General features: G+C 50.0%; 1 protein-coding gene across 1 annotated transcript in view; it reads right to left on the bottom strand.

Moving 5' to 3' along the window:
- Positions 1-27517, bottom strand: part of DIS3L2 (DIS3 like 3'-5' exoribonuclease 2) — a 192329-nt gene that overhangs the window by 30497 nt on the left and 134315 nt on the right. The window contains 1 exon segment of the mRNA XM_035544858.2: positions 6711-6790. Coding sequence (XP_035400751.1) covers positions 6711-6790 — 80 coding nt within the window.

Here is a 27517-nt window from a genome sequence, read left to right as displayed (position 1 = left end):
CCTTCCCCTCCCTGGAGAATGGGAGAACACACCAACTGTCCTGGTACCCCATGGAGATTTAGAGAGACATCTACTGGTACACATGGGCTTTGTGGCATCAGGGAAAGCTTCAAGTGTTTGTTTGGAAGGGGTCACATCATCTTCAAATCCCACCTGCTCACACAGGGGAAAGGCGGGTTTCCTTGGCCACCTTTGCCGTCTGCAGCCCCCACACCACAGCAGCACGCCAAGGAGCTGGCAGTTACTATTTCTACAGCTGGCAACCTGTTATTAAAGTAGCTGGGTGTCAGGAGGAGGAGGAGACAGGTCTGCGTTGAGAAAAGCAGCTAAGTAGTACCTTGGGCAGAGCCCTTTGTAAGAACCCTTCTTCCACCTCGAAATGTCCATAGGGTCCCTTCTGCAGGGAAAGAACAACTCCCTTCTGCTCAACGCCTCGGGTGACAAACGCAATTTCGCGGTGTGCCCCAGCAGTCTGTGGCTGTGGCATACAAAAAGCCGGGCACGTATCTTCAAGGCAGGAAGGATTATGTGTCTTTAGGAGTTTTAAAGGTCAACGTGCAGACTGGCTCTCCGGGACGATTTAGCCCATGCTGGACCTACGCCAAAACAAGGAGCACTGGTTGATCTCCACGTTCGGTGACACACTCATTTCCCAGCCTCGCCTGGCCAACTCCAGTGTTTACTCTTTGGCAGGTGAAGCATCCACATCACCTGCCGACTCGGACGAAGTTTGGCACTGAAAAGTCAAACAAATAACAAGACACGGTATCAAAAGAAAAACTCCATCCTGCTTACTCATCGGCTCGGTACAGTATATCTTCTCTGCAGCGCTAACTCATGTCCCGGCTTGCGTTTTGCTTCCACTCCCATTCTCATCCACGCAGGAACACCTTCCACTAGATCTTGGTAGTGCTGTAAGCCCGGAGTAGGCTGGCTTAGTCTCAAACGCAGGGGCTAGTTACAACCCAAGTGGTATTCTTCCTTCTCAGCAAAGAAAATACAGGCTTAGTTAACTCCAGCTGCCTCCGATGCTTTCTCATGGCCTCCAAACACGGTTAAACCTTACCGCAGCTTACCAGGAAAGAGTCACAGGGCAGTGCAGCTACCTGCAACACGACAAGTCTTAGGAAATGGCTGCAAAATCCTAGTGATGTGCAGAGTTGAGGCCAGGGTCAGGCACAGAACAGCAGGGCAGCTGGACATGCCTTGTCCCAGCTAAGCCAGCTTGCCCAACAGGGCACCCTAAGGTGAAATTTCCACCACAGAGAATTTGACATGAGCAACTGGCAAAGCAACTTTTAGAAATTGAATTAATTTTATTTTGATCTGAAATCTAAACAAGGCATTTCATAAGCTTCAGGTGAATAATTGGTACTGGACAGCATCCATCCAAGCCCGAGATGTCAAGGGATTACAAGTACATGGATTTCCCCCATGAAATCCCTGCCTGCGACAAGACAAACAAGACAAGATGCCGCCTTCAGAGATTTCCCTGAGCCATGCAGGTCAGAACAGGGCAGCGTACATACCACTAACGAGAAAATCAGGTGCCAGCAGGAGAGGCAGTTGCTTCCTTTACACCAATACCCTGCGCTGCAGGGATGCATGCCATGAAAAAAACGTGCAACAAGGCAGGTTGGGTACCCAATGACTGTGTGAGCTGTGCAGCAGTTCTTTGCACAAACACCCCACTCTGCAAGACTCGACTCCTCAAAACAATAATAAATAAAAAAACCCACAAAACATACTGGGAAAAACCTGCCAGCTCACTACAAACCCACCAGGTCCATGCTAAAGTCCAACGTGAGGTGTATACCTGGGAGCTACATCTGAAAACAAATCAGTTGTGCTGTGTCAGCTGGTTTACATATTTTGTTCCTAGCACTCCCACTGAATAGCTCTCCCAGCAAAAAATAAATAAAAAAAAAAATAAACCCAAATAAATTCTGCTTTTCTGTATTAAAACAAACAAACAAACACCAAAACCTCCACCCAAGCTCTGTTTATACCAAGCCTGCCGCAGCCCTGGCTGGTAGCACTAAATGGAGTGAGCTAATGTGCTAGTGACAAATAACCCGTTCAAACAATTCAAGCATAATTATAGGCTGGCTCTCCTGATGTAACATTGGGTACATCACTGCAGATATTATATTCACCTTATGAAAAGATTGCAGAGAGGAGCTCGGTTGGTAACCCAAACAACATTATATATCACTAACCTGTCAGCATCAGGAGTGCATGCACCCTGGCATTTGAAGTCCTGGTGTTTTAAGTGATAATCCAATGTACCAGGCATCATTGATCTCTATATAAAAGGGGGCACCACTTTTCCTATCAACTGGAGCTATTTTTCACTTCTCATCCTCAAGAGTTGTGTGGTGCTGCCCGCAAGTGGCTACACCGCACAGCAGCTGTATCCGTAACGCTCCGGGTCCCTGGAGAGGAAAAATGATCAATACTCCCAGGCTGCCTTTATAAGAGGTCTCTAAGTGGTTCCATGCAAGATGCTGCTCCTCTGGGTTTAGAAATTACTCCGAAGAGAACATGAAAGCCCTCGCTGAGAATTCATAATCCTGACACACACGCACAAAAACCAGCTGCAGCAAGGAATTAAAATGAAGTTCGTTGTTGAGGTGCAGGCTGGTATATCGGCAAAGACGGCACTCCTGGCATGAGGAAGAGACCCGAAGAAGAAAACAATACCTGGAGGCTCAGGGAGCACGAAAACCATGCTAGAGGAGAACCAGTGGGGGATGAGGAAGCATTACAATGTTCTGCAAATATGACCCATGTAACAGGAATCTTGACAGGGATTTGCAGCTCCTTGGTGTGTCTGGGATGGCAGGGACCATGAGCACCGCATCATCTGAGGAAGGTGGCAGTGATTAGAGAGTCTTGGGGGGCAAAGAAAGGCACTTGAAGGGTCAGGCTTGCTGTGGGTAGGTGAGCAGAAGTGAGATGGGATCCAGAGAAGCGTCTGGATAGCGATAGTGAATGTGGAGGAGACAGAATTTCCTGTTTCTTAGACACAGACAGAAGACTTCCAGGGGGATCTCAGGTTGGCTTTGGCTTTTCCTGTACTTGGGATGGAAGAAATGTTCCACGACTACCCGTAACCTTTCTCGATCTCATCCTTCCCACTGCCTGGCAACCTACAAGAGCAGGATCGGCCACGCTCAGGTGCCAGGCACTGCTTCAGCACAGCTGGCATCGCAGTCCTAAAGCTGGGATCAGTGAGTTTGTGTGTCGTAAGACAGGATTCCTGAGCCAAAGTGGATGCAAATGGCCTTGATGACCTTGTACTGCCTGGGTGGGTTCTGCCGCTGGATCCTGTGCAGCCTGGGTGGGAAGGAATGGCAGCGAGCCAGTCCCGGCCCAAACACCAGATCCGTGCTGCAGTCACGCTGCAGGAAGGCTGGCCAGGCTGGCCTTCCCTGCCTGTGACTGTTCTGGGGCAACGTGACGGCTGACAACGTGCTCCTGTTCAGCATGTCACCGTGCACATGTCACCAGGCTGTCCCCCGTGTCACAGCCTTCCCAAAGCAGCCAGGTACGGCAGCCCTGTCCTCTGTAGAATATCCTGACTGATCCCCGTTAAGGAGAAATTAAGTAACATGGCTTAAAAACGAGAACGGAGATGGCTTTCATCTGCGTGAGGTCAAGTAATTTCCTCCGGGGCCAGGCAGGCTCAAAGGGCTGGCAGCCAAGGAGAGGGAAGTGGCTGGGTCTGAGCAGGAAGCACAGGGAAAAAGATGTCCCCTGGTCTCCCCGTGACTGCAGGGTGGGCAGCGACGACCTCTCTCCTCAAACAGGACCAAGCACTGCACCTTCACCTCTGCTGGGACTATTTATTGCCATCACGTCCCAATATATCACAGCAGGGGACAGGGAGCAGAGCAGGTGAAGGCTCAGCACCTCTTCTAGTCTCAGTCCAAGGCTCCCAAAGACCAAAAGCTCCCCCAGATCTGGAGCCTACGCCGAGACCAGCTCTGCTGAATGAGGATGCATTCATTCATGCAACTCCTGCCCATGAACTGTGCTGGGGAGGAGGCACCATTGACACCAGTCTCCCCAGTGCCATAGTGCTACAGGTAGGCAGGGAATGATAAGCTGCCAGGAGCAGGCACAAATTCCTTGATAGGGTTTCATTTCAAAGAGAACAAACTCCAATGGATTGCCCTGGTAAGAGCCTGAATGGTACTTGCACTTCTAGCCTAAGCGATAGAAATTTTAATTGCTCTTGTAATTATGCTTTCAGCAACCTCCAGCCCTTTGTTCGGAGAGCAGAGGCCAGCATTCACTGTTCTCCGGTGGCCCCGTCTGGCTGCAGCTTGGAACAGCATTTGCCACCTGGAGGGGAAGGGACGCTCCTCTGGTGACCATGGTGGCACAGAGCCTCGCCATGCCAGGATGCACAGCATGTCACTAAGCATGTCTTCTCTGGGCTGGACACAGCTCCAAGACGTGGAGCAGGCACAGATGTTGTGGTGCTTTAACTTCTAGGTGCATCTTTTAAAGACTGCAGAAGAGCTCTTATCCCCTCGGGTCCTGATCAGCGCTGTTCAGTCCTCACCAGGCCGGTGAGAACACAAACTCTACAATTTACCCTGGGAAATTGCTAAGGAAGAAGTATCATGACAACTGCCACGCTGTTCTGTGGATACCAAATTAACCCTGTAAAAGTCCCAGTGCTGGAGAAACACGGTCTCTGCTGGGCTGAGAGAGAGGAAAGCAGCACCGAGTCAATGCTTCGCATGCTGTCAGGTTCCTAAATGCAGTGCTCTGGTGGCCATAAAGGTACAGCGCACGTGAACTCCTCCAAAATCACTGAGGGTACAACCGGAGCCGAGCACACGTTTGGCTCAAGGGCGTTTTACCTGCAAGAATACGTCAACTGTAGCACAGACCTTCACGCTTCAGTCTGTCGGACGAGCAGCCTCCGAGCCCCAGGGCTGCAGGCACAGGGCACAGGGAATAAGCCTGGGCTCAGATTCAGCAAGGTTCTCCCTGGCAATGGATATCCTGCTCCCCAGGCCCCTTGTTTGGGCAAGCCAGCTATAAAACACAACGTACAGGACCTTGCAGGGAGGTGTAATGACGATTTGGATTTGTCAGGCACGCACAAGGTTTGGGTTTGCTCGCAAGTGCACTCATCCTGCCTGCACCATACTTTGCAAATGCACGATCCTGGCTGGCACCGCTCTGGTGCCTTGGCTCCCCTGGTTGCCAGAAATGCAGGTCACAGCCATACATCTCTACAACGACAGCTGCCAACGTGCTGCAGCTACTTTGTCTCATGCTGGACCACTCACGGCTAAAATCAACGTCTCCAACTGAATTGCTATTGGCCTTAGCGCTTAAACAAAACAGCTCCACTCCCAGCCCAGGAGTTTCCTCAAACAATGGCACTAAACGCACACACAAGCCTGGGGAGAGGAGGGTTTGTGTCAGAAAACACGGCTGCTGATTTTTGAGATATACCCCACACAATTAGAAACAGGGGATCTATAAACATCCTTAACAAAACCCACCAGGTCTGGGGGTTTTCTTCTCCTCGCTGTCCATTGTGTACCGTTGCCTTATGAACACTCAAAACCGAATGCTCTTCCCGTGTTGATTTTATGCTTTTGCACTTAACTGCACGTCTCCCTGCTGGCTTCGTGGTGCTGGAGATAGCAGCTCTCTTCCTTCATGCCTGCAGGGCCAAGGTGGTCGTAATGGGATCGGGTACTGCACACTAATTGCCGACTCACAGGTGGGAAGGAAGGGCTTTGTGCTCTTCTCCCAGAAAAGATCCCCTTTCTTTTTTAAACACACATTTCTCAGCTTAGGAAGAGCTAGGTGCCGCATGCAGATTTATTTCTTCCTTGTCGGGGCTGTTCTTCGCAGCATTTCAGCGCAGATCTAATTACAGGGCGTTGCACTCATTGACAAATTCATATACCATCCTATTTTGGGCTTGCCTGCAATAACTGGCAAGAAGCACAACTACATAGGTGGAGGTAACCGGTTATGGATTTATGATGGTATTCATGCAAAGAAACCCAGCAAGAACACAGAAATATCCTGAACTGTGCTGCTGCCATCGATTTGATAATGAGAATGTGATTTGAAATAAAAACATCGTGGGTGCTAATTCACTATGGGGCTAGCAAAAATAGGCAGAATACCTAGAAAAGGAGGACTCAGCTCCAAACGCATGCAAAGCTTGAATATCATCATAAGGTACCTTATAAAAGTGGCTGCTATAGTGCCCACAAACGAAAGGCCACTCAGCGAACCCACAGGTGAGCTTGAGCAGAGAGGACAGGCTGCTGCAGCTCCCCGTAGCTGAGCGGAGGTGAGGGCTGCCCAGGTGTGGATGCTGACCCCCAGCCCGCTCCCCCAGTGTCACCCCTGCAAAAAACAGCCCCGGGGAAAAGGCTGGCTGAGTGCCAGAGCCCTCTGTACCCAAGTGTTGGCCTTTTAACCAAATAAAAGGAGTGACCGGCTTTTTCAGACACTGCAGGACGAAGGGGCTGCAGAGCCTTGTGCATTTTAAAGGCGCTGGTTTTACAGGAGCTGTTCCCAGTTTCAGGTCGAGCCTGAAGCCTGCTTTAATCTACTTTTAAGTGGTACAAGCAGCTGTGCTCCCCGTGCCAGAACACGGGGCAGATTCCTTTCGGTGCACCTTCCCCTATCTGCTGCGTGCAATCTGCCGCGGGACTTACTTGTTGCTGTCCCGGTACTGATAGATATAACAGCCTTGAGGCATCCCGCTCTCCTGGTCCAAGGTAAACGAGAGCTTCAGCTGCAGAGAAGGGGTGAGGGGAACAAGAAGAGAGAGAAAAAAAAAAAAAAAAGCAACATTTTAGGCTGTGTTCTCAGTCATCACAGCAACTGCGAGCAAGGCTTGTGGGAGAGAGCTAACTCGCCGAGACTGACACGCAAACACCGCGGCCTGGAACATAGCGCGGGGTTCCAAACCTCAGGGCGAAGTCACATGCGTTGCAGAAACCTCTCGCTTTTTCCACCCTTTGTTACTCTAAAGTGTTTGTGGTTCTTCTGAAATGCATGGGTCATAACGGCTCGCCCCTCCAAACCCACCCACACACACCGCCCCTCACCAAAGCGGCTGCGGTTGCCCTCAGACACCAGAGAAGCGAGCGCTCGCCATCGGCAGCTGCAGTTCCCACGAGCCTTTCTCTGAAAACCTTCCCGGCTCCATCCCGTTTCCCCAGCGCATTAGAACAGAGGAGAAACCACAGAGGGAAAGGTGACAGATTTTTCCTTCTGCGCGGAGTTATTAAAGAGCTGTTAGAAGGGTTTGCAGCTTGGCCCCGCGTCCGGCAGGAGGCTGTGATGGGACCTGGAAGCGACTCCAAGGAGGCGTTCGGCAAGGGCTTTCGGATTTCAAGCACAGCCTCGGCTCCTTTTATTTAAGGGGGAAAAATGAATCCTCTCTCCACAGGGCAGTTCTGCAGGGAGGCTTTTTCTTCAGGATTTTACATGCTGAACTGCCCGGAAAACAGCTCGGGGCTGACCCCCACGAGAGGGGGCCCGGGGGAGCAGAGCCTCTTTCCCCAGGGGAATGCTGCTGGGCCCCAGGGGAGAGAAGGGCAGGCTGTTCCTGCGGCCCCGAGGTGCAGCCCCTGCGCTCTGCAGAGGGGCTGCAGACCCTCAGGAGGAGCGAGCAGGTCGGGTAAGAGGGGCAGCATCCTTCGGAGGAGGTTGCTGCAGTTTTTACGCACTGAGTGCTGTAGCTTTTTGGGGGGACAGACTATTAACAGCAGGGCTATAACCACTGCTGGATCGTGCTGGATCATTTCAGGACTTGAAATGGTCTGGGAAGACCACAGCAAAGGCTAAAAGTCAAAAGAGGTTTGTTAGCATGAGCCCGGCCTTTCTAAACAGGGAAAGGAGGAAGCGGTACTGAGCCGCTCCTTTTGATCACAGACTCTCTCCTCTGGGGTCCAAGGAAATTGCTAACTCAAATTAACAGCCTATTCAGGAATGAACACAGAATTAAAACATCTTTCTCCCGTAGGCTGTTAAGAAACCCTGTGTGCTGAATCATTAGATGGTGCACCAATTTTCCCTTCCCTACAGGGTAGCAAAGTCATACGCTGTGCTCTCATTGACCCAAATAAAACTGCATACCATGAAATCACGGAAAACTTCACCATCTTGGTCACTGACTTAATAACCAAGTCCAAGGCTGAGGCCAAACCCAGCTGATCTGCTGGGACCTCCATGCCCCTAACCCTGTAAACCATCCCAAAACACACCCCTGCAGCAGCACGTAACACGTGCCTGCACTTTGCATGTGTCCATGACAGAAGCACCACAATCTATGCCTTCCTGCAGGCTCTGACCTTCTGCAGCTTGGCATATTCCTCAGTCCCATCTCTGAGAAGGGTGTTTGAGGCAGGACTAGCAGGGCCCGCTGGGGACGTTTCATCTTCCTTGACATCTCTGCAGCCAGGCAGCAGCTCCAGCCTCTCCAGATGCTCCGACGGTGCACGACAGATGCCCCACAGGAGCAGGAGCTCAGCAAGAAACAAGCAATTTCCCCAAGAGAGGCGAGTGATCACCTTGCTTTGACAGAGGCAAAGGTCACTTGGCTACAACCAGAGTCCCCCTGGTTCAGGGAACTGAAGGAGGGACTGGGAACTCCCCAAAGGCATTTTCCTGGGCCAGGTTTTCCAAAGCTTTCCTACTAGAGTATCAGAAGGAAGGTCTGAGCCAAAAGGGACAGCAGTTATCACAGCCACAGCTCCACAGGCCCCGGTGCTCTGAGGGAAGGGCATCGCATTGCAGAGAAGAAAAACAAAAGAAAGTGCAAAATTGGGCCGCTTTGGCTACTTTTATCAATAGATCTGGCTGGGACAAACTGAGGACTGCCTGAACCTCTCCTTTACAGCTCTCTCAGCTAAGTGGCCTTTCGGCTTGCACTAGCCACACACCTTTGGCTACAGCCCACCTGGGCTCCATGCCCCCTGCAGCACTCAGGGCCAGAGGCAGTTCTGTGCGAGGAGGCAAGTCCGGGGGACGGGAAGGAAGGAAAAGGGCTGGGAAGGAAAACAGCCTTGTTTGGACAGGCTGCATGGGAAAGCTCCGGGGGAATCAGGTACGGGAGGGTGACCTTTCCACTATCTGGAGGGGACAGGGTCGCATGGATCCTGCCTAGCTAGAAAGAAAAGATCACAGTTCCCTAAGATAATGCGTTTTCAGCTTTCTGTTATTTTAACCCTTCTTTCTCCGGCTATGGCATTCAAGACAAATACAACACACCCTGCTTGGCAGGCTCCATCCTCTCTGCTTACCCACCAGTGCCAGGAAGGGCTGAGGGCGGTGTAAGGGGGACCAAACGTGCCTTGACCGCCTGGGGCATTGCTGTCAGGCGGGTGGATGCTGCTGTCACCTGCAGTGACAAGACCAGCAGAGAAATGCCGGGCTCAGGTTGTCACACGGAGATGGCAACTAAAGCTCTGTCCTGGCGGCTGCAGCTCGAGGCAGTCGTGATGTCGCTGATGCACAAGACCTTGCTCTTCCGCAGATCTGCCCCGTCACGGCCAGCCTGGAGGGGCTGTGACCATCACACCCAGGCGAGGAGTCGCACAGACTCCTGAAGGACCAGCCGAGCTCTGGCCGTGCCTGCCACCTGCTGCGCTCCAGCTGCCTCTGCTCGCTTGGTGCCCTTTGGTCTCCGCAAGGAGAGCGGAGCCCACGGGCAAAACTTGTCACAGAGCGGCTGAGGCAGGGAGGGAAGGACCAGCTGAGCACTGCCAGGAGGCAAGCTGGGATGCAGGGACTGCTTCGTAAGCTTAAAGCTGTCCACACCCACCCAACACGGTGCTGTTGGGTCCCCTCTGCTGTTGGAGCCACTGGAGGCTGAGTCCTGCGCGGACCATCCTTGGACACGTGGCCACGTCTGCGCTGCCGTGTTCAGCTACAAGGGTGCTCATGTCCCCAGCATCTCAGTGCTTTGGAAGATCTGCTCCACAGGTTTTTCCTGCCACCACAGATCCCCGAGAACAAAACTCCAGCATCTTTTCCTGCCAGCTCTCTGCACACCCAGCGCTGCTGCTCCTTTCTGTTCCTGTCTCCTCCAGCAGCTGCCTTTTCCTTCTGCCTTTGTTCACTAAGCACATCACAAAACGTCTGCTTACTTCTGAACTACAGAAGGTTGCAGGGCAAGGCTGAGGATTGGAGAGATGTCAGGAGCTGATCGACCGCTTTATCATTCCTCCAATCTGACTTCCACTGCAGCGATGTCACGAGACATCCCGAGCCCCCCAGACAGACAGAGACCTACGAACCAAACAGGCTTTTGCAACACTCCCTCTGGCACAGCTCTAACTCTTAACCAACTTGACAGCATTGCTCCAACACTGCAGGCTGCTTTGAAGCTCCTTTTTGTGTGTGTGTCAGAATGCAAAGACTTGCCATAAAGCCAGCAAATAAATACCAGGACAAAGGAAAGGCCACTGTTGTTCAAAACACAGGATTTGATGCCTGCAGGGACAATGAGGGAACTCAGTTTTCCTACAGAAATGCAAGTGCAGAGTGACCCCATCACACGGAAGGCTCGTCAGCTGAAGGGATCTTCAGCATTAAACACAGGAGATCATTTAATTTTACAGGACACTGCTGGGCTCTGCTTGGAGAGGAGGGGGAGAGGAAATTTCCCAGCGCTGTGCGCGATTTGGCTTGCACTGCCCCCTTCAGTAGCATAGCCCCAAAGCTCACATGCTAATAAAGATCCCTTTCCACTCCGATAGCTCTGCACATAAAGAGACGCCCGGCGTGGTGTGTGCGTGAACTCGATGGGAAGGGGAGCTGGAACAGAGCCACGCTGCGAACAGAGTGCTGCCGCCCAGGCGAGCCCCATCAATAATTGAGACGTCAGAGGCATAGGGAGGTGCGCGAATAAGAGCTGTCAAAAGGAGTAATTGGGATCTGCGAGGATACGGTGATGGATAGGCTCGCTCGCTACCAGGCACAATTGCAATACACCCAAATTGAAGAGGAGCAGGGCGCTGAAATTCACAGGGCCAGGCAGTTTGATGGGCTGCATGTAGTTCCCTCAGTGAAGGAGAGCATTGCACCCATGGTACCGAACAGGAGTGGGCACACAGTCTGGCCACTGGTGGACAGAGCAAGAGAGTGTACTTACAGCACGTGGCCGATCCCGGCAATGTTTGGTGGCGCATATTGCAGGCTCGAGGTGAGGGTGATGCCACCTCCTTGAAGAAAGTCATCTCCTGCCCACAGTGGTGCTGGGCACAGAGGAAAATGGCTCCACTCTAAGTTGGCAACATCCTCCCAGTCGCTATCCCTATGTCCTGAAATCCAGCAGGGGATGCAGCTGGCTGGCAGTGGGACGGCCCTTGCTCCTCCACCCATCAGACACCGATGTGCTTCACCTGCTCTTGGGCACCCGAGGGTTTCCACACGCTCCCTTGGCAGCAGGGAGCAGGCACCAAACAGGGCACGGACACAGACAGAAGACATCAGGGAAAGCAGAAAGGCTCCGGGCAGCTGCCCCACACTGCACGGACAGCTCTGGGCTTCCTGATCCCTGCAGGGACCCAGTGCCCTGCTCCGAGCAGACAGGTCTTGGTGGGGTTGTAGGGGAAGCTGTCTGTATTTTGGGGATTCTCCATTACCACAGAGGCCAGAAAGGGGGAATGGTGCTTTTGCACTGCCTTGGACCTCCAGGCTTGCCTGGGCTTTGGTGCAGCCAGCAGCCGTCCTCGTTTTAAAGAAAGTTTTAGACCTGCAGCAATTAGGGGCCCAGTCATGCGATAAAGCCCGGTAGCTCCAACAAGGAGAGAGCGCGAGGAGCAGCTTTCTGGCTGCTGAAACGCTGCCAGTACCTATATTGACTCGGCTGGGCAAATTCTGCATGCCCCTTGAGTAAATGGTTTGGCTTGGATCCCCCCTTGGCTCTGAGCACCAAACCTCCGTCATTAGACTGAAAGTTTTCTCTGCACATGCACCATTTCAGAGGTATTATCAGTTCAGCCGAATAACCAGGTCAACGATTTCAAACGTCCTGGGTTTGGGTCAACACGAGGGCATCGTGCTTTTGCCAGCCTTGGTTCTACTGTTCAAGGTAATTCCCCCAGCGTAGTGGTATTCAGGCAGAAAGAGATCACCCAGGGCAAGGAGGTGAAGCAGAACATGAGCCTGCACAACAAAACCCAGGGGACTGGATCTAAAGATTACACCGAAAACAGTCTCCTGAGAGGCAGGGGGTCTCACCTGCCCTTGGCACTCCCACAGTTATAACCCCGTCTGCACAGAGGTCCAAAAAGACTGGTATCAGCTCCCTCTCGGAATAAAGGCTCCCCTCTCCAGCAAGCTCTAGAAAGCTTTTTAAGAATAAACTTAGTCATCGAGCAGGTTTTTATGCCCCTCCCAAACTTTGGTTTTGACCTGAAAAAAAAATAACCCTGAAGTCCTGACACTCACTTTTCAAACCACAAAAAAACGAGCCGTGCTCCAGTAACGTAATCACAGAGTTTTCTGGCACCTCGTCCCTTAAAAATACATCCATCTGCCTGCACACAGGCCATCAAACTCAATCTTGTTCACAATGGATTTCCCAATTCCTGCGTGCTGGAAGGGCTGCAGCAGTGCTGGCTGTGCTGACTGGACGAGCCCTTACAGAAGCACAGCCTGCAAACCTCACAGCTGTGTTTTCACTTAAAGAAGCTGCTCTTGAGCACTTCTCCCTCTGGGTCGCTTTTCGATTTGCACTGCAGATCAAAATTGCTGCAGAAAGACCCTGGGTAGACGTTGCACTTCTTCCTGGTTGCCCCTCTCTCTAGAAGGGAATGGAGGAAGGACAGGATGGGGTAGCAAAGGAGACATCAGAAGTCCTCCAGTGGATAAAGGCAAGGCAGGGAAGCTTGCTGCCAGCTCAACTAATGACCTGTCACATTGGGTTGGTGTGGTTCTTCCCTTCTGGCTTCACAGACAGCGAACGTTTGGCCAGTCTCAGCACCTAGTTACAGGACTGCTGTTGCTACTGGTTGGAAGTCCTGAACTGGTCCTAAAGTGGTCCCATCTCACCCACTGCCTCCTCGGTGAGACCTCTTGTCCCCATCCCTCAATGGGTATTTTCCAGGTGAAGGTTTTAATTCCCTAGGAGGCTCCAGAAGCAGTCCCTGCTGCCCCGTGTCCTCAGCACTGCCAATCCCCAGGAGACTGAGACAAACAGAAAGGCAAAACCAGCTGTCCCATGAGCCTGCTCCTCGGGGAAAGCGTGCTCTAGAGGGGACATCACTGGTAGCTGCTCTTCCTCCCTCTTCCTGCCCCAGTCATCCACTTGAGACATCCCAACCCTCACACTGCAATGCACAGTGGGCACAGGAAGGGATCAGCAACGATCATGCTGCACCTAGCGTGCTCTACAACAAGCCAACGCACATCCCAGAGCTCCTGTATGTGAGATGACAGCGCTGAGATGACGAGCTCCTTGTCAGCCTAAGCTAACTTCTCCCCTTTCACGGGGCAGAAGAACACCTGGGTGTAAATGGACAGCACAGCAAAGGGTGACTTGCGGCAATTCCTCTCCGTCCGTGTTCCTACTTTGTTTTCCAGTCTCGAGGTCTCTCGTACAGGCAGGTTCTCTCTTACTTGCCGCAATACAACACATCACCTCGGGTTTTACTCACTCTGCACCACCCAAGCAACACATCTCTCTCACGTCCCTTCTGTCACAAGACATTAGCCAGCGAGCTACATCTATTAACAGGCTCCAAGATCCATGCGTGGGGCTAAAGGAAAATGTCAACCTGAAAGCCAACCCAACCTAGGAAAACGAGCTGAAACTCCTATGGGGCTTTACTTCTGGCCTGAATCCCTGCTGCTGCCTGCAATCCACCCAGGCAAACACAAGCATATAAAACACATACACAGCCAGGGAATCCCTAGCAGAGAGTAAGATGGAAGATAGCATTTCTCTTGCTTCTCCCCCTTCTTAAACTAACTGACCTACTTGACCAGCCTGGGACCCAACGGCACAATGACTTACTACTAAATTATTTCTCAGGCTGCAGCAGATCTTGCTCTCCAAATATCTCCCCTGGGACCCAGCGAGGACTCCAGGGTCTTCCCCTCCCAGGAGCAGACACCAACGCACATTCCCTAGCACATACAGGTGCTGCTTTGCTGTCTCATAGCCCCCCAGACCTCTGCTGCAGGTAGCCAGGTAGTACAGAAATACCAGCAAGCAGCTTTTACTGGATCCTCTGCAAAGACACATGGATGCTGTCATCAGAAGGCAGGCTGGCATTGTATCCTTGGCTTTTATTTCGCAGCTGCAACTCAAAGCTGAAGAGCCCTTCTGGGAAGATGGGGCAGAAGACAACTTTCAGCACTTGGCACTAATATAAACTTCTAATGAGTTTATTTTTAAACGCTCACACTTTGCTTGCACTGGAGGTTTAGAACACAGCATGCAATATGCGAAGAAGTAAAACCAGATTTATATAGAAAGGAGAACTGAACACTTCCATTCACGTTCTTTGTAATTTATAAACTGGATGAGCTCATTCTTTAGATGCATGATTAGGAAACCACACGACTGAAATAAAGATTATACAATTGCAAAAGGGTTTACATTGGTGGATTAAAAATATCTTCTTCAGAAACTAACGAGTTCTGACACAGCACCGCATGCTCTAGACCACTAGGGAACTGTCAATGAAGTTAAAGTATTTTCTACACATACATCAATTTTAAAATAAAAGCAAAACATCCCTAGGAAATGCCACATAAAAAACTGTGACACCAACAAGATGCATGCCAAATTTCACTGCTTGGCTGCTTCATGTTACTCAGAGCCTGTCTCCCAGACTCTATAAAGCGCTCCCAGCTCTTGCTGAGCTCCCAGAGCTTTTTCCAGCCCTGCTGGTGCTCTAAAAACAACAACTGACGATTGGATTCATCGTGTGAAGGAACTTGTCGCTTAATAACATAATAGGTCCTTCACAAGCTGGGCTTTACCTGCCTTGATAGAGTTCTGTGGCTGCAGGAAAGCGTTGCGCATTGAAGACTGATGATGCCTCCCCGGCTTTTCCACAAGGGAAGAGTTGGGTCCCGCTTGTCCAACCGGCCTCTTCTTCACTGTGAGCTACAAAAATTCACTTGGGAAAGCAGGAACTTGGAAGAGGAGGAGGATGAAGACTCTGTTAGGAGACTTGAGTGCAATCGGGAACTTGAAACAACCCTACGGGCTGCTAGGGAGGCGGCACCAACCCTTCTCTGAGCAAACAGCTTGCCGTTAAGCAACGGCGCCCTGTCAATGAAGAAGCCGATGGCCGGAGGGCAGCGCTCTGACACCACGCACTTCATTAGAGAGGGGAAATCCCCCAGGAGAGGCCAACAGCCCGAGCAAAAAGCCAGAGGTCAGCTGAGCTGCTGGGACCTACAACGGGTGTGAACGGGAACAGGTCAGACCTCTTGAGAAGTGAGACGGGAAACGCAACGCTGACACCGCAGCGCCGAGTCCGCGAGCATCCGTGGCTGGAGCCCAGCACCACAGCACCGACAGCCTGCACCCAGCGCTGCTCCTCACAGCACGAAGCAGGTGCTAGGATGGAAAGAGTCCCTCGGCCTCCTAATCCCTGGTTCGTAGGAAAGCTCGCTGTACGGCCGAGGCTGGCAGAACAGCAAATATGTTCGCTGCTCTGAAAATCCTGAGGCAAACAGGTCAACCAAAGAGGTTAAAGTAACCATGAAAATAAAGGAAATACTTCTCACTGTTAACAAGGAGAGAAACTTCAAGCATACAACTGACGTAAAATTTCCCTTAGTCTGAGAAGTGTCAGCAGAGCGGACACGTGTCTCTGTACACAGCATCTGTGGCCCGACAGCCACTCGTGTCCATGACCGGAGCCATCCTGCTGCCACAACCACAGCTTTTTCACAGGATGGGCAGTACAAAGCCCCTGTATATGTCATTCTGATCTGATGAGGAAAAGCGAAGCCTGACCAGAAAGGCATCACTAAGGCATTCCTGTCCCCAAAGGATATTCGAGAGCCTGAAAAACTTAAGAAAAGCAGTCGGTGTGCTCTGTGTTTGCTTTAGATGAAAAGTGACACAACCGAGTGGAAACCTCCCTCAACTTGCTGCTCGGTATGCTGTTACTCGTGGGTACTGCACGTAGCAGGTCATTACCCCTGAATGCTCTGTTTTGTACACCTGACAGTCATCTCTGAACACAGGTCGCAATTACCTTTGCAATTGGCACTGCTACTCTGCGAGAGCCCGAAGTCCAGAGGGAACAGCGCTGCAGAAGGGAGCAGCTCCCAGAGAGGCAGCAGATTCAGACACTGATTGATACCCGGCCCCGCTCAGGAACTATCACCATGAATAACACACAGCTCGCAGGCAGTTCGTTTCATGGAAAACAACAAGAACACCAGCAAAGGTAAAAGTTCAAGACCAAAGAAAGAAAACGTGGATCCGATGAAGAGCAACAGGTCAAAGCACCCTTCGCAAAGCGCCTGATCCGTCCTGGTTTCCAAGAACTGCTGCAACCTCCTGACAGTGAAAACACAAAGCAGTGGATAGGTGAAGCAGGCAGGAGGATGGGACGCTGCCCTGGCTTCAGATGGCCCAAGCCACATGGAAACGCAAGGTAAGAGCTGGGGGTGCAGATGTGTTGGGGCATGGGGCAGGAGGATAAATGATTCGGTGTCTCTTATTGCACCTGAGTACAGAACAACTTTTTTTTCCCCCAAGTTTTTCCCCTTGGGGAATGCTGATACACATTTTACAAATCAGCCCTGACACTATTTTGTGTCTTCCCGTAATGTGCCCAGTCTTTGTCATTGCTGTTGGGAGGATACGAGGAGCCGAGGGCAGATCGAACCCAGCAAATCCTATTTTCTTAAGTTTGTTAATGCTAACTGCTTCCCCTGCTAAGCCCCTAATGGAGCTGTGAGAACCCAGGAGCACGGATTAATTCGGCGTCCAGGTACTATCTTATGCCTGGAGGGATTTCCGTAGAGCCGCATTGGAAGACAGACGAAAGCTTGTAATACCCTCCATAGAAGAGATAAACCCATTAAAATATGAACAGCCCCTGTGCCGACACGATAAGAGCTCTGCCAGGTAACAAGAGAGATCACAACAGCATTTCTAAGTTGAGTTATTTTGGCAAGTGGTTAAACCGGAGCAGGGACTGGGAAGATGCAGAACGCCCTGATTGCACTGTGCTGATTCCTGGTGAGGAGCCCCGCTGTCCTTCCCCATCCTTCTGGGTGCTGCATCTCCTCTGCACGCCACGGAACACCTCCCGGCATCCCGCAGTGCCAGCTCTGTCCTCTTCCCGGTTCCTTCACCAAATCCTCGGGGCGTGCCACACGCGTGTAGGAGATCCCGAGCTCTCCGAGGACATCCCTGCCCGTTCCCACGGATGGCGAGAGCAGGCTGCTGCCGCTCGCGCAACCGCCGCTGGCTCCGGGGCTCCGGTGGAATTCCTCTGGCAGGCAGTGACCTGCTCCCGCTCACTCTTTCCTAGGGACCTCACAGCTCCTCTGTCGCAGCCTGGGAAAAGACGGAAGCGGGAAGGGATGAGGGCCAGGAGACTTGTCCCAGCGAGGCGTCAGGAGCGGGGTGGGCACCCTGCCCTCCCGCTAACCCACGGCCGCTTCCCTCCAGGCGGCTCCGGCTCTGGTCTGGACGTGGCTGCGCTTCAGCGGGGAAGCGATTTCGGCGTGTGCACGCCTCGGAAAGGGCTCTGGCAAGGTTCACTCTGAAAAGGTACGGTATAAAATGTAAAGCGTTGCTGTACAGCCAAGTTGATGTCAGAGCCCGCGACGGCGCTGTCGATCACCGGGCTGGAGCACTGGGGGCAAGATCAGTGATCTTCTTCCAGCCCGACTGCACAGCAGGCTGTTCATAACCCTCTATTCCGCACTGTTATTTAACATATGGAAGGGGCTCGACATGGTTTATGTTCAGTAGTTGTGGTTTCCAAGCAGTATTGCATTTCTTCAAAATGAAGATACATAACATTTTAGAACTATTTTTAAAGCCGGTCGCAAATCTGCAATCTTTTACGTCATTCCTCCTTCCTCCTATCAAACCGAGACCGTAACACACAGTCGCAGAGTATCGGCAAGCTCACACGTGAGAGCTCAGCTGCAAGAAACCGTGCATGCTAACACACGCACACACACGAAAGCTCAAAACTGCAATTCAGTTCAATCGGTACAAGCCATGTTTAAGGTTTCAAAGCCATCCGGGATGTATTCCACTGCTCAGAGTCGTGGGTACCAGCACACTGCGTGCGGGGAAGGAGAATCGAAGAACTGCACCACCCCAGGAGGTATTTATTCAACAATCTGCCTCAGCAAGTGTAAGAAAACTAAAAGGTTTCCTGCCTCTGGGAGTTGAGCACAGCAGCAACCTGATCATGTATCATTCTAAAATCTCATCACTGCCTTCCCTTGCCAGGACTGACCCCATCCACTCCTACAGCGAGTCACAAGACAGCTGAATCTCTAATTCCAATTTTTAACCTATACCTCTACCCTGCAGAGCCAGCTGGGGCACAGAAAAATCTTTAGAAATCATCCTTAAAGCCCCGCTCCCCAGAAATGCCTGACTTCTGTGGACCGTGTCAGCTCTTGCAGAGAGCTCTCTGCCTTTTGCAGCAGTTCTGCATACATCAGACTTTCCAGCTTCCCAGCTGGACGGACTCGTGGCTTTGCTGGGTTAATTTCGTCCGGTCAGTCCTGGAATGGGAGCTGTCCGTACCAAAGCAGTAAGCTTTAAAGGCAGAAACCAACACCATATTTTACAGAGACAGCCTCTGTAAAATTAGTTATTTATTCCAACAATATTAAAAGGAGACACGCAGCTTTCTCAGTCGTTTTTCCATTCGTAGTATTTTGTTTTGTTTTTTTAAACCCATGAGCCTAATCCTTAATTTCTCTGTGGAAAGGATGGAAGAAAAAGATCACAGGGATGAAGGATCAGCCTCCTAGAGCATCCACTGCACCGCTTGCTCTTTGGAGAGCTTGCTGGGTTTGTTGCTGGGATTTCTGTTTTAAATACATTCTGGAAGTAAATAAATAAAAATATCTCCAGGGGTCTGTATTAGCTTCTGAAGGAGCCCCAGACAATGCACGGGAGGCCAGAAAGGAGCCAGTAAATTCTAAGAGTGTAGAACAGGAGAAGGGATTTAGCCTGGTGATTAAATTAGGCGACGCATGAATACGTTCCAATGCACAACATCACTCAAGCGCTGGACAAAACATATGGCAACAATGGAAAGCGCTGCCCACGAGGTCACCTTTAATGTGATTAGCCATGGACGCCCGGAACGAGCTCTCCCCAAGTACCAGCGTGCTGACCCCCACTGCGCGGGGCCGAGAAGCACCCCCGAAAGCCTTTGAGGCCCTGAATCCCGCACCAACGGCTGCTACGTGTTAAGGGATGTGCCCAAGTCCATTGAAAGGGGGACAAAACCAGGGCACCAGCGGGAGCTGTCCCCGGGGTGTCCCGAGTGACAGCCGGGTCACCCCGCGGGCTCCCCCGTCCCGCTTGGACTTTTCACCTCGGCTGGCACCGCATCCGCCGGCACGGCTCGCCTCTTTGAAGGGGCAGAAAGCGGCTCATCCATCACTGACACGAAGGGAGTTAATTCACTCCTTTACAACTGGAAAGGCTGCTGCTGCGAGCAGGAGGGAGCGCAGGAAGAGTAATGAAATCCAAAAGGGAGCCAAATGATGCTTTCCTCTGCGAGAAGCCAGCGCTGGCAGCGCTTGCTGCTGGCACGGCCCGCGGTGGGTGAAAGGAGACTCTTTTGTGGTATGCCATTAGCTACTTCCAAGGCTTCAGTTCATGTTTACCACAGCCACTGTGTTACTTCACTTGGTATTTTTTTCCAGTCCTGTTGATTGTACTGCAGAATTGACTGAGTTCCTTTGGAAGTCGCGCTCACAGAAAGCAGAAACAAATTGCTTTTCGGACTCTTTTTTTTTCTTCCCTAAACCAAGCCTCACACTGCTGCTTTCCCTAGACCCAACCTAGGGCTGAAATCTCTCCCCTTAAAGCTAAAAATCAAAGGCTCCTGTTGGCTCTGCCCATGCCAGTTATCACCCAGCTACTGCCACGCCGCATGGGGACGTTGGTGCCACCGGCATGGGGAGCACGGAGCGATGCTGCCGCGACTGCACTAGAGGGCATCTGGCACCCTGGCATTTCTCGACACGGTGCAACGCTGCAGCTAGGTCCCGTAAAACCCCGTTACAGCAACAGATAGCAGGTTGTCTTGTGGACTGTAATGAGAAGAAATGATCAATGAGATTCAAGATAACCTTGCGCGAGTCCCTTTGCCTGAGCGCCGTGCTGTAATCAGGTGAGCCCTTCAGACTGCTGAACTCTTCCCCAGTGGACCTTGGCGGACTTGTCGGAGCTCATGAGGTTCCTGCAGGCCTTTAGTATTTCAGATTCCAGGCAATGACTAATCAGGGACATGTGAGAAACGGGCCCAAGGGCAAATTTCTTCCACATATTTCATATATGCATGGCTAGGTGGGTGAAAGGCATGGAGACAACCCCACGAGAGACTCGCTCCGATTACACAGGTCCCAGCAGCTCCAAAGTGCAGTGACAAAGCAATGACAAACACGGCACAGGACCATTGCCAGCTGAGCTCCTGCTATTGCCAGGAAAAGGAAAGGATCCTCTCCTAAAGCCCTTTCTAGATTTACATTTCCAGGATGCCATAGCTGCAGCTCAACCCTTGGCAAAGCACATTCCAGGCATCAGTGCACAGTCACGGCTGACATTCAGCACGCTGCGAAATCCCTCCCTGGCAGAAGGAAGAGTCGCCAAGGATCCTTCTAATAGATCTAATAGACGAGGACCACACGGCCTTTGACAAGATCTATCAACACATTTCCAACAAGACAAGGCAGACTGGGTTGTATGCTAATTCTAACAACATGTGGGGTAGCACCTCCATGAAGGAGGGTAAGAGTTTTTGTTTTGGACAAACAATAAATACCCTCCTCAAATGCAGCTCTTCAAGACAAAAATTAATGATGGTTGGGTGATATAGCTGTTGTCGCACCCTTTTTTGGCTGTTTAAGCTCTTCTTAGCAAGTCTTCCCCCTTTGAATTGTATTTTGTACTCATCACTGTTATCATTATTACAAATGCTATTTTGTATGAAATACTGACCCTCGGTGCTCAGCCCAAAGAAAGATACAAACAGCAAGAGCAAGGATAAACCAGGCCCAAGTGCATACCGAGCCAAAGCTGTGCAAAACAAACAAACAAACAAAAAACACTAACTGAAAGAATTTGGTTGTAAGAGCTGCCTTTTCTTCAACAGTTTTCCTGGAGGGCTGAAGCCCAGATGATGTTACTTTGCTCAACTGCTTGGGGGCTGAGGTAAGTTTCCTCTTTGCTGCAGTGCTCAGCTGCAGATGCTGCCATGAATTCAAAAGAAAGAAGGTCATCAAGTTCCGCTGTGTCTCCCTACAAAACAGGCAGATAAGGGCATGTTTAACACCTCCATCTGCTGAATGTCTTCATGCCAAGAAGCCTGTACATCATTTTGTTGGTCCCAGCCTCTCTTAGTATTTACTGTCTGCTCAAGACTTTACCCAGCTTCTTGGGTAAAAGCAGCCACAGCAAGCCCTGTCCTGAACCGCAGCAAGATGACCGATAAAAGGGGATGGGAAAGCTCCCAGAGAGATGCTTAAAAGTCCTTGGGCACCGAGCAATAGCGTTACTCCTGCATGGAGAACCTCAGAGTTCAAATAGGAAAAGGACTGAACAAACCCAAGCAAGAACCCCCATTATGAGGATGTTCATCCCAAAGGGTTTTACATTGTTTTGCATTCTTTTAAGAAAAGACTCACCTGTCTGCTGCCTCAGTAGGGTGCAACAGCACCATGTTCACGATCTTTAAACTGATTTCAAGGAACCTGTACAAATGCTTGAGAATTTCAAGAGAGATAACCATGATGCACGAAGAATCTCAGGTTGGTCCCCCAAGTAAAGGTTATTTGACAGCAGCACCCCTTGGCACCGTGTTACAGATCCATCCACACACCTACCTCTCACTCCTACCTAAACAAGAGAAACCACTAAATCTCCAGCTCATTTAATCACCTATACATTAACCACTGGCTTATTTCAAAAAAGGAAAAGAGAAAAAACAACGACAAAAAAAATAAAGAGCAAGGCGATGTGAGCACAGTATTAAAGACTATCAACCATCACTTTCAGTAATGTTTGAAAATAATAAAAAACAGAGAGCTGAAGTGAAAATTCAAAACCTCAAAGTAATTTCAACCATACATACATGAGAAGGGAAAAATTTATACATGATGCAACAGAAAAAATGACTCACTTTCCTAAATGCCAAAGCCTGGTTTAGTTCATTCTGTCTTCTATACCTGTTAAACACATCACTGAGAGAAATCATTTAATAAATTGCATTTTTTTTAATCCCTTTTTAGCCATTTAAGCATTTTATTTCCTAGTATTGTGGGTGAGCCTCTACTCTACCATGCTAATTAAAAGCAAAGCTCTAGCTGGATCAATGGAATTCTCTCTGGAAAGAAAGGAGAGTCTTGAGATTAAAACAGAGACCTTGAAATTGAGGTGAAACTGCAGCCTTAAAGCTAATACAAAACCTCCTGTTGATTCATGGGAGTGAGAATGTCTCAATCAGAGAGCTGATCTCAGCACTGCCACCAGACACCCAATAAGCTGCAGCTCCGCAGTCCCCCAAGGGAAGCAGGATCAGAGGGCTCAAGCCCCACGGTGCAGCTACTTTATTTCACTTGTCAAGGAAGGCACAAATTACATTTTGTTTCATTCCGGCTAGATTGGTTTTTAAAACAAACATACAAAAGTGACTGCTTGGTTAGTTTGTATTGCTGTGACAAGAACAAGTTTAAGTCCAGTTAAAGGCATTACCACAAAAACCCTTCACTGTGATTTTGCACGGGTGGTTTCTTCCAGATGTCTGAAGTCTCTCAAGCCACTCTAGCTCAGCACACTCTCGAGACTACTTTCTCACCGCCTCTTGCTTCATTTTCAAGTGACCATCAGTTTACCAGTAGCCCGTCTCAGATGGGAAACGGACTGCAACCGACTCAGCTGGTAATTAATTGGCAACACATCTCCTACCAGCACGAATCCAAACTGGAGCAGGCATTGCCTTCAGAGAGTATAGTTTAATATCACCATCAAGTTTTCAGACATTGACAATGCAACCACTAGTGAATACGGATCTTTGGGGAGGAATCAGAAGCTGTGTCTCGAGATGGGAGAAGGCAGCGGAGCACTGTGCCTCACTTACAGCTGAACGCAGCACCGCACAACGGAGCACACGCAGGCAGGAGGTCTGTATGAAATCCCAAGTATTGACAAATCCTGAAAACGAAGTGCAATGCGGACCAGCAACCTTATCCGAGATGTCATGCCTCACGGTCCCATTTTACGCAATTACATATTCAGGGGAAATCTCCACTGAATTATGCTCACATGCTAGAAGAACTTCCTTATTACTGTATGAAGATGGGGAGAAGTGCAAGATAAGTGATCTAGACTACTAAAGACAGATTCACAGTCATTTGCTTTCAAAGCGAAAGCAACGGGTTGCTCAACAAAATGCACTCCCAGTGAATCACTGCAAACTTTAGCAGGGCATATGATTTCAGGAGACATAGGCTTGGACTTGGAATGTTAAAAGATAAACCCAAAGATAATCCCAAAAATGGGCTTGAGCAGGCACTGGCTTCTTCCAAACGGGCAAAATGGGCTCCGTTCTCAGTTCAGCTGTGGGGATCTTGGCTAAGACTCTGGCAGTCTCATTTCAGAGGGCTCTGGAAGCCACAGGTGCTCTCTGAGCTTCTTTGTACTTCAGCATCCATATGTAACAGATGAGAAAAGATAGAGTGTCCCAGTATTTAGAAGGAGTGATCAGGCCCAGAGACACTCGATAAAATGAGCTGTGGTCATGGAAAGCAAGAATCTCCCCCCCCCACACCCCTGCTCTCACTTTGGAATTGAAATGAGAAATCACAGAACTGCAATGTCCGAATCTTTCATCTCATTCCAAATGTTGTCCTTCGTCATTATACAATTAGCCTTTCTTCCATTTTCTGTTAGGTGAAACAGAACTGGCTCTGACAAAGAGCTGCTGCATCTTCACCTATGGCAGACTGATCACATTTGAAGTTACATCACTCAACACACACTGAGTCCATCTGAAGAGAATGATGGATTAGCCACGCAGTCAGCAATAATTAATACCTGGGAAAAATCCCTTGTCAAGTCTCTGTTCAAATATGTGATAAATGGAAAGTGAAACAACAGAAGACTTTCTGATGACGTCTGTTCATCGCTGGTGAGAAAAACTCCAACTGGAAGGCAGGAGGACGGTCTGGGAGCAAAGATTGCTTCCTCAGTAGAAAAGGCAAAATCAGAAGTTTGTTCCAACACTCACCCCACGTGCACCTCTACACAAACATGTTTTCCTGGGTTTTGTGTTATCTGTCTTGCTGTCAGAGATACTGAAGAACTCAGTTTGCTTCTACTTTATTGAGAACCAGTTTCTCAATTCCTTCACACTAAGACAGCACCTGCCACAGATGCCCCCTCTCTCCCCTAGAGACACTGGGCACTACCTGAGGTCCCTATGAGCGAGTGACCCCAGGCTGCCTATCACACAAGCATGGGCAAGACCCTCCTATTCTGGCTAGTCCAGGAAACCAAGAGGTGTCTACTTCTCATGTGAACACCTTCATCCTTACCAGCAAGCAGCACGTGATGACTGCCAGCTCATCCTCTTTTCATAGCTTAGCAGCAACTGGATTCACTTGATGGAAGAAGCCAAGCAAATTGGGAAGTGTGATGAAGCAGTGCCCTCTGCAACTCTGTCCTGTTTAAGCACAACGGACCTCCACGGGACCGCAGCATGCCAGCTGACACACGTAGGCAAACTCTGCACCAGCAAAGCTCAGGAACTGAAAGGAGTGGGGAGTGTGAGACCACTTGTGAGATCACTGCTCACTTCTGGGTTGCAGAGAAGTGCTGGCCACAGCTGAGCCCCTCACACTGATGTGGCTTTTTTCTCTGCTCTGGACTGAGAAATACCTGCTGGGGAGCTAGGATGAAAGGCTGACCTTAACAGTGCCAGCAACAGAAACAAAAACCCAACATTTTTTATTTAATAGAAATAAACTGTCAGTAATGAACATGAGAGGATGAGAACGATTAGCTCTGGCCTGAGGCACCGGATTTAGCCTGGGAATCAGGAAAAGACCGTGCTGCCAGCTCTGCCACTGACTCACTGCATAAGCTCAGGCACTGCTTCACCTCTTCGTGCCTTTCCCATCGCCTGGGAGGATGGAGCCAGCCTCCCCTCTGATACCTGCTCTGATGCTGCTGGCAGACCTATGAAGCTATTGCTGTGACAGATAGCGTATCAAAATTAAAGCACAAGACTCCTTTTTTTGGAGGAGCTTCTGAGCTTTCAGATATATTGTGGATTTAATAAAACTAATGGGTTAAGCTGTGTTTGTTTATGAAAAAAACATTTGTACATGAACAGAGAACTTGAATATCTGAGCTAGTGGCTGAAATACTCTAGCAAGAATAGAGAAAGTCACTACTCACTCTTGCATTATGGATGGTAAATCAACACCGAGCACCACTGTGTGGGGAGCTCCTTCCCAAACGTACTTGCCCAGGCATCTGGCTGCGGTGGCTCCCAGCACAACGCTCTACAGCTGAGCCCTGCGCTCCAGCGCTCAGCTCCCCGCTCCTGCCAGAGCCAGCTCAACCACTTCACCACCTGCTCCTGCTGCGACGCAGCTGCTCAGCTCTAAAAGAACGATCAGGGAACGGCAGGATATGTGCAAGGACATCAATCCTACTCACACCCCTGGGAGGACTTCATTAAAATCCCAGGGCAAAAGACCCACCACAATTAGATTCTGAAGGCTTTCTACGCAAAATCCTGATTGAATCAAACTATCTTAAAACCTACCGGCACCCCAACCATCTCCATGAGAGCAGGAAGATGCTCAGCCAACGCAGACCCAACTCCCTAACACGATCCCGCAATGCCTCCCTGCTGCAGGTCTCCTCAGTGCGTGCGCAAATTGCCTGACCCGAGCCACTCGCTGGTCCTGACGACAACAATGACATTTCATATTGGCCTGCAAAGCACCACGATCCCCTCTGGTATTGGAGGAAAGACATTTTGAAAAACATTCCTACCTCACTAATGCACCTTTGCAAATGCATTTTGATTACTCCTGCAGAGAAGAGCAGGATAGCCCAGAAGATAGCTGTGGCCTTAGACACTCGTTTTGGTGTATTAACTGGGGCTATGCAAAAGACTTAAAACCCCCAAAGGAAATTAACCTCCAAATATATCTAACATCTCCCCAGCTGCCTAATGTATCACACAGTCTAAGCAACTGTCCGTAATGATCGTGTAGCACCTGCTGTCCCCATTCTGTGCATCAGCGATGTCTCTTTAGCCAGACATCAAAGAAAAGCAGCAGACAATGGTGGAATTGTGATAGAAGTGAACAGTGAAAGCTCCTTGTCAGTCCGTATTTCCATTTATCTTGCAGCACTGTAGGTACAGCTCATCCTGCCTTGTGCACTGTTGCTGTAGCAGCCTCTTTAACAACACAGATGCAAGGACAACCAGGAGGCAGGTTGCTGAACAAAGACACTTCCTCCTCTGCAAAAAGGTGTGGGCGCTGGGAGCGTGCAGGAAGGTACATGCAGCAGCCGTGGCTGGAGAAACTCAGCATCGCATCAGGGAGTGCTCTAGCCAGGATGGCCTTCCTGCCCCAGTTGCATTTTAACACCTGATTCAGATCACACTATCAGGGAAAACACAGGTGCACTCAGTTAACTGAGGTCCATACAACATTATAACCCTTTGCTGTCCCATTGTCCAGCGTTCCCATTGGAACTAAACATTAGTTCCGATCCAAAGCGCCTCCCATTGATACGCGTATATATGGAATTTAGGGCACCATGGCTGCTTAACTGGGGTAGAAGCATTTACTACTTCCATATAGCAAAAAGAAGAGAAGATCTGAATGCTTATCAAACAGATATGAGGCAGGAAATATGACATAAACAATTTCCCATAATTATTTCCAGCAGTCATTCTTATGGGAAAATTTTAATGGTGATAGTAATTCTTCTGTGACTCTTGAGATTTCCAATCAAACAGCATTAGCAGGAACTACTGTCTAAAAATGTGTTTCTGTCCTATCCCATTAGCCACAACTAAACACAAAATTTCCCAGCATACAATGTCACATCCTGCACATACAATGTACCTCTTCCTCTTTATTTTCTACGTGTGGATGGCTTGAGCCAACTTCTCAAAACTGTTGGCATCAAGTATGTAACATCTACTCTGAGAGCTCGTGTGACATATGACAGAGCATTTTGCAGCTGGCCTGCTGCTAGCACACATTCTTGTATTTGGCGTGTTTATGGTTGTTT

The sequence above is a fragment of the Cygnus atratus genome, chromosome 9 (assembly GCF_013377495.2).
Source record: "Cygnus atratus isolate AKBS03 ecotype Queensland, Australia chromosome 9, CAtr_DNAZoo_HiC_assembly, whole genome shotgun sequence".
Classification (NCBI taxonomy): domain Eukaryota; kingdom Metazoa; phylum Chordata; class Aves; order Anseriformes; family Anatidae; genus Cygnus; species Cygnus atratus.
The sequence above is the reverse complement of the archived record's forward strand: the minus strand, read 5'-3'. Positions and strand labels throughout refer to the sequence as shown.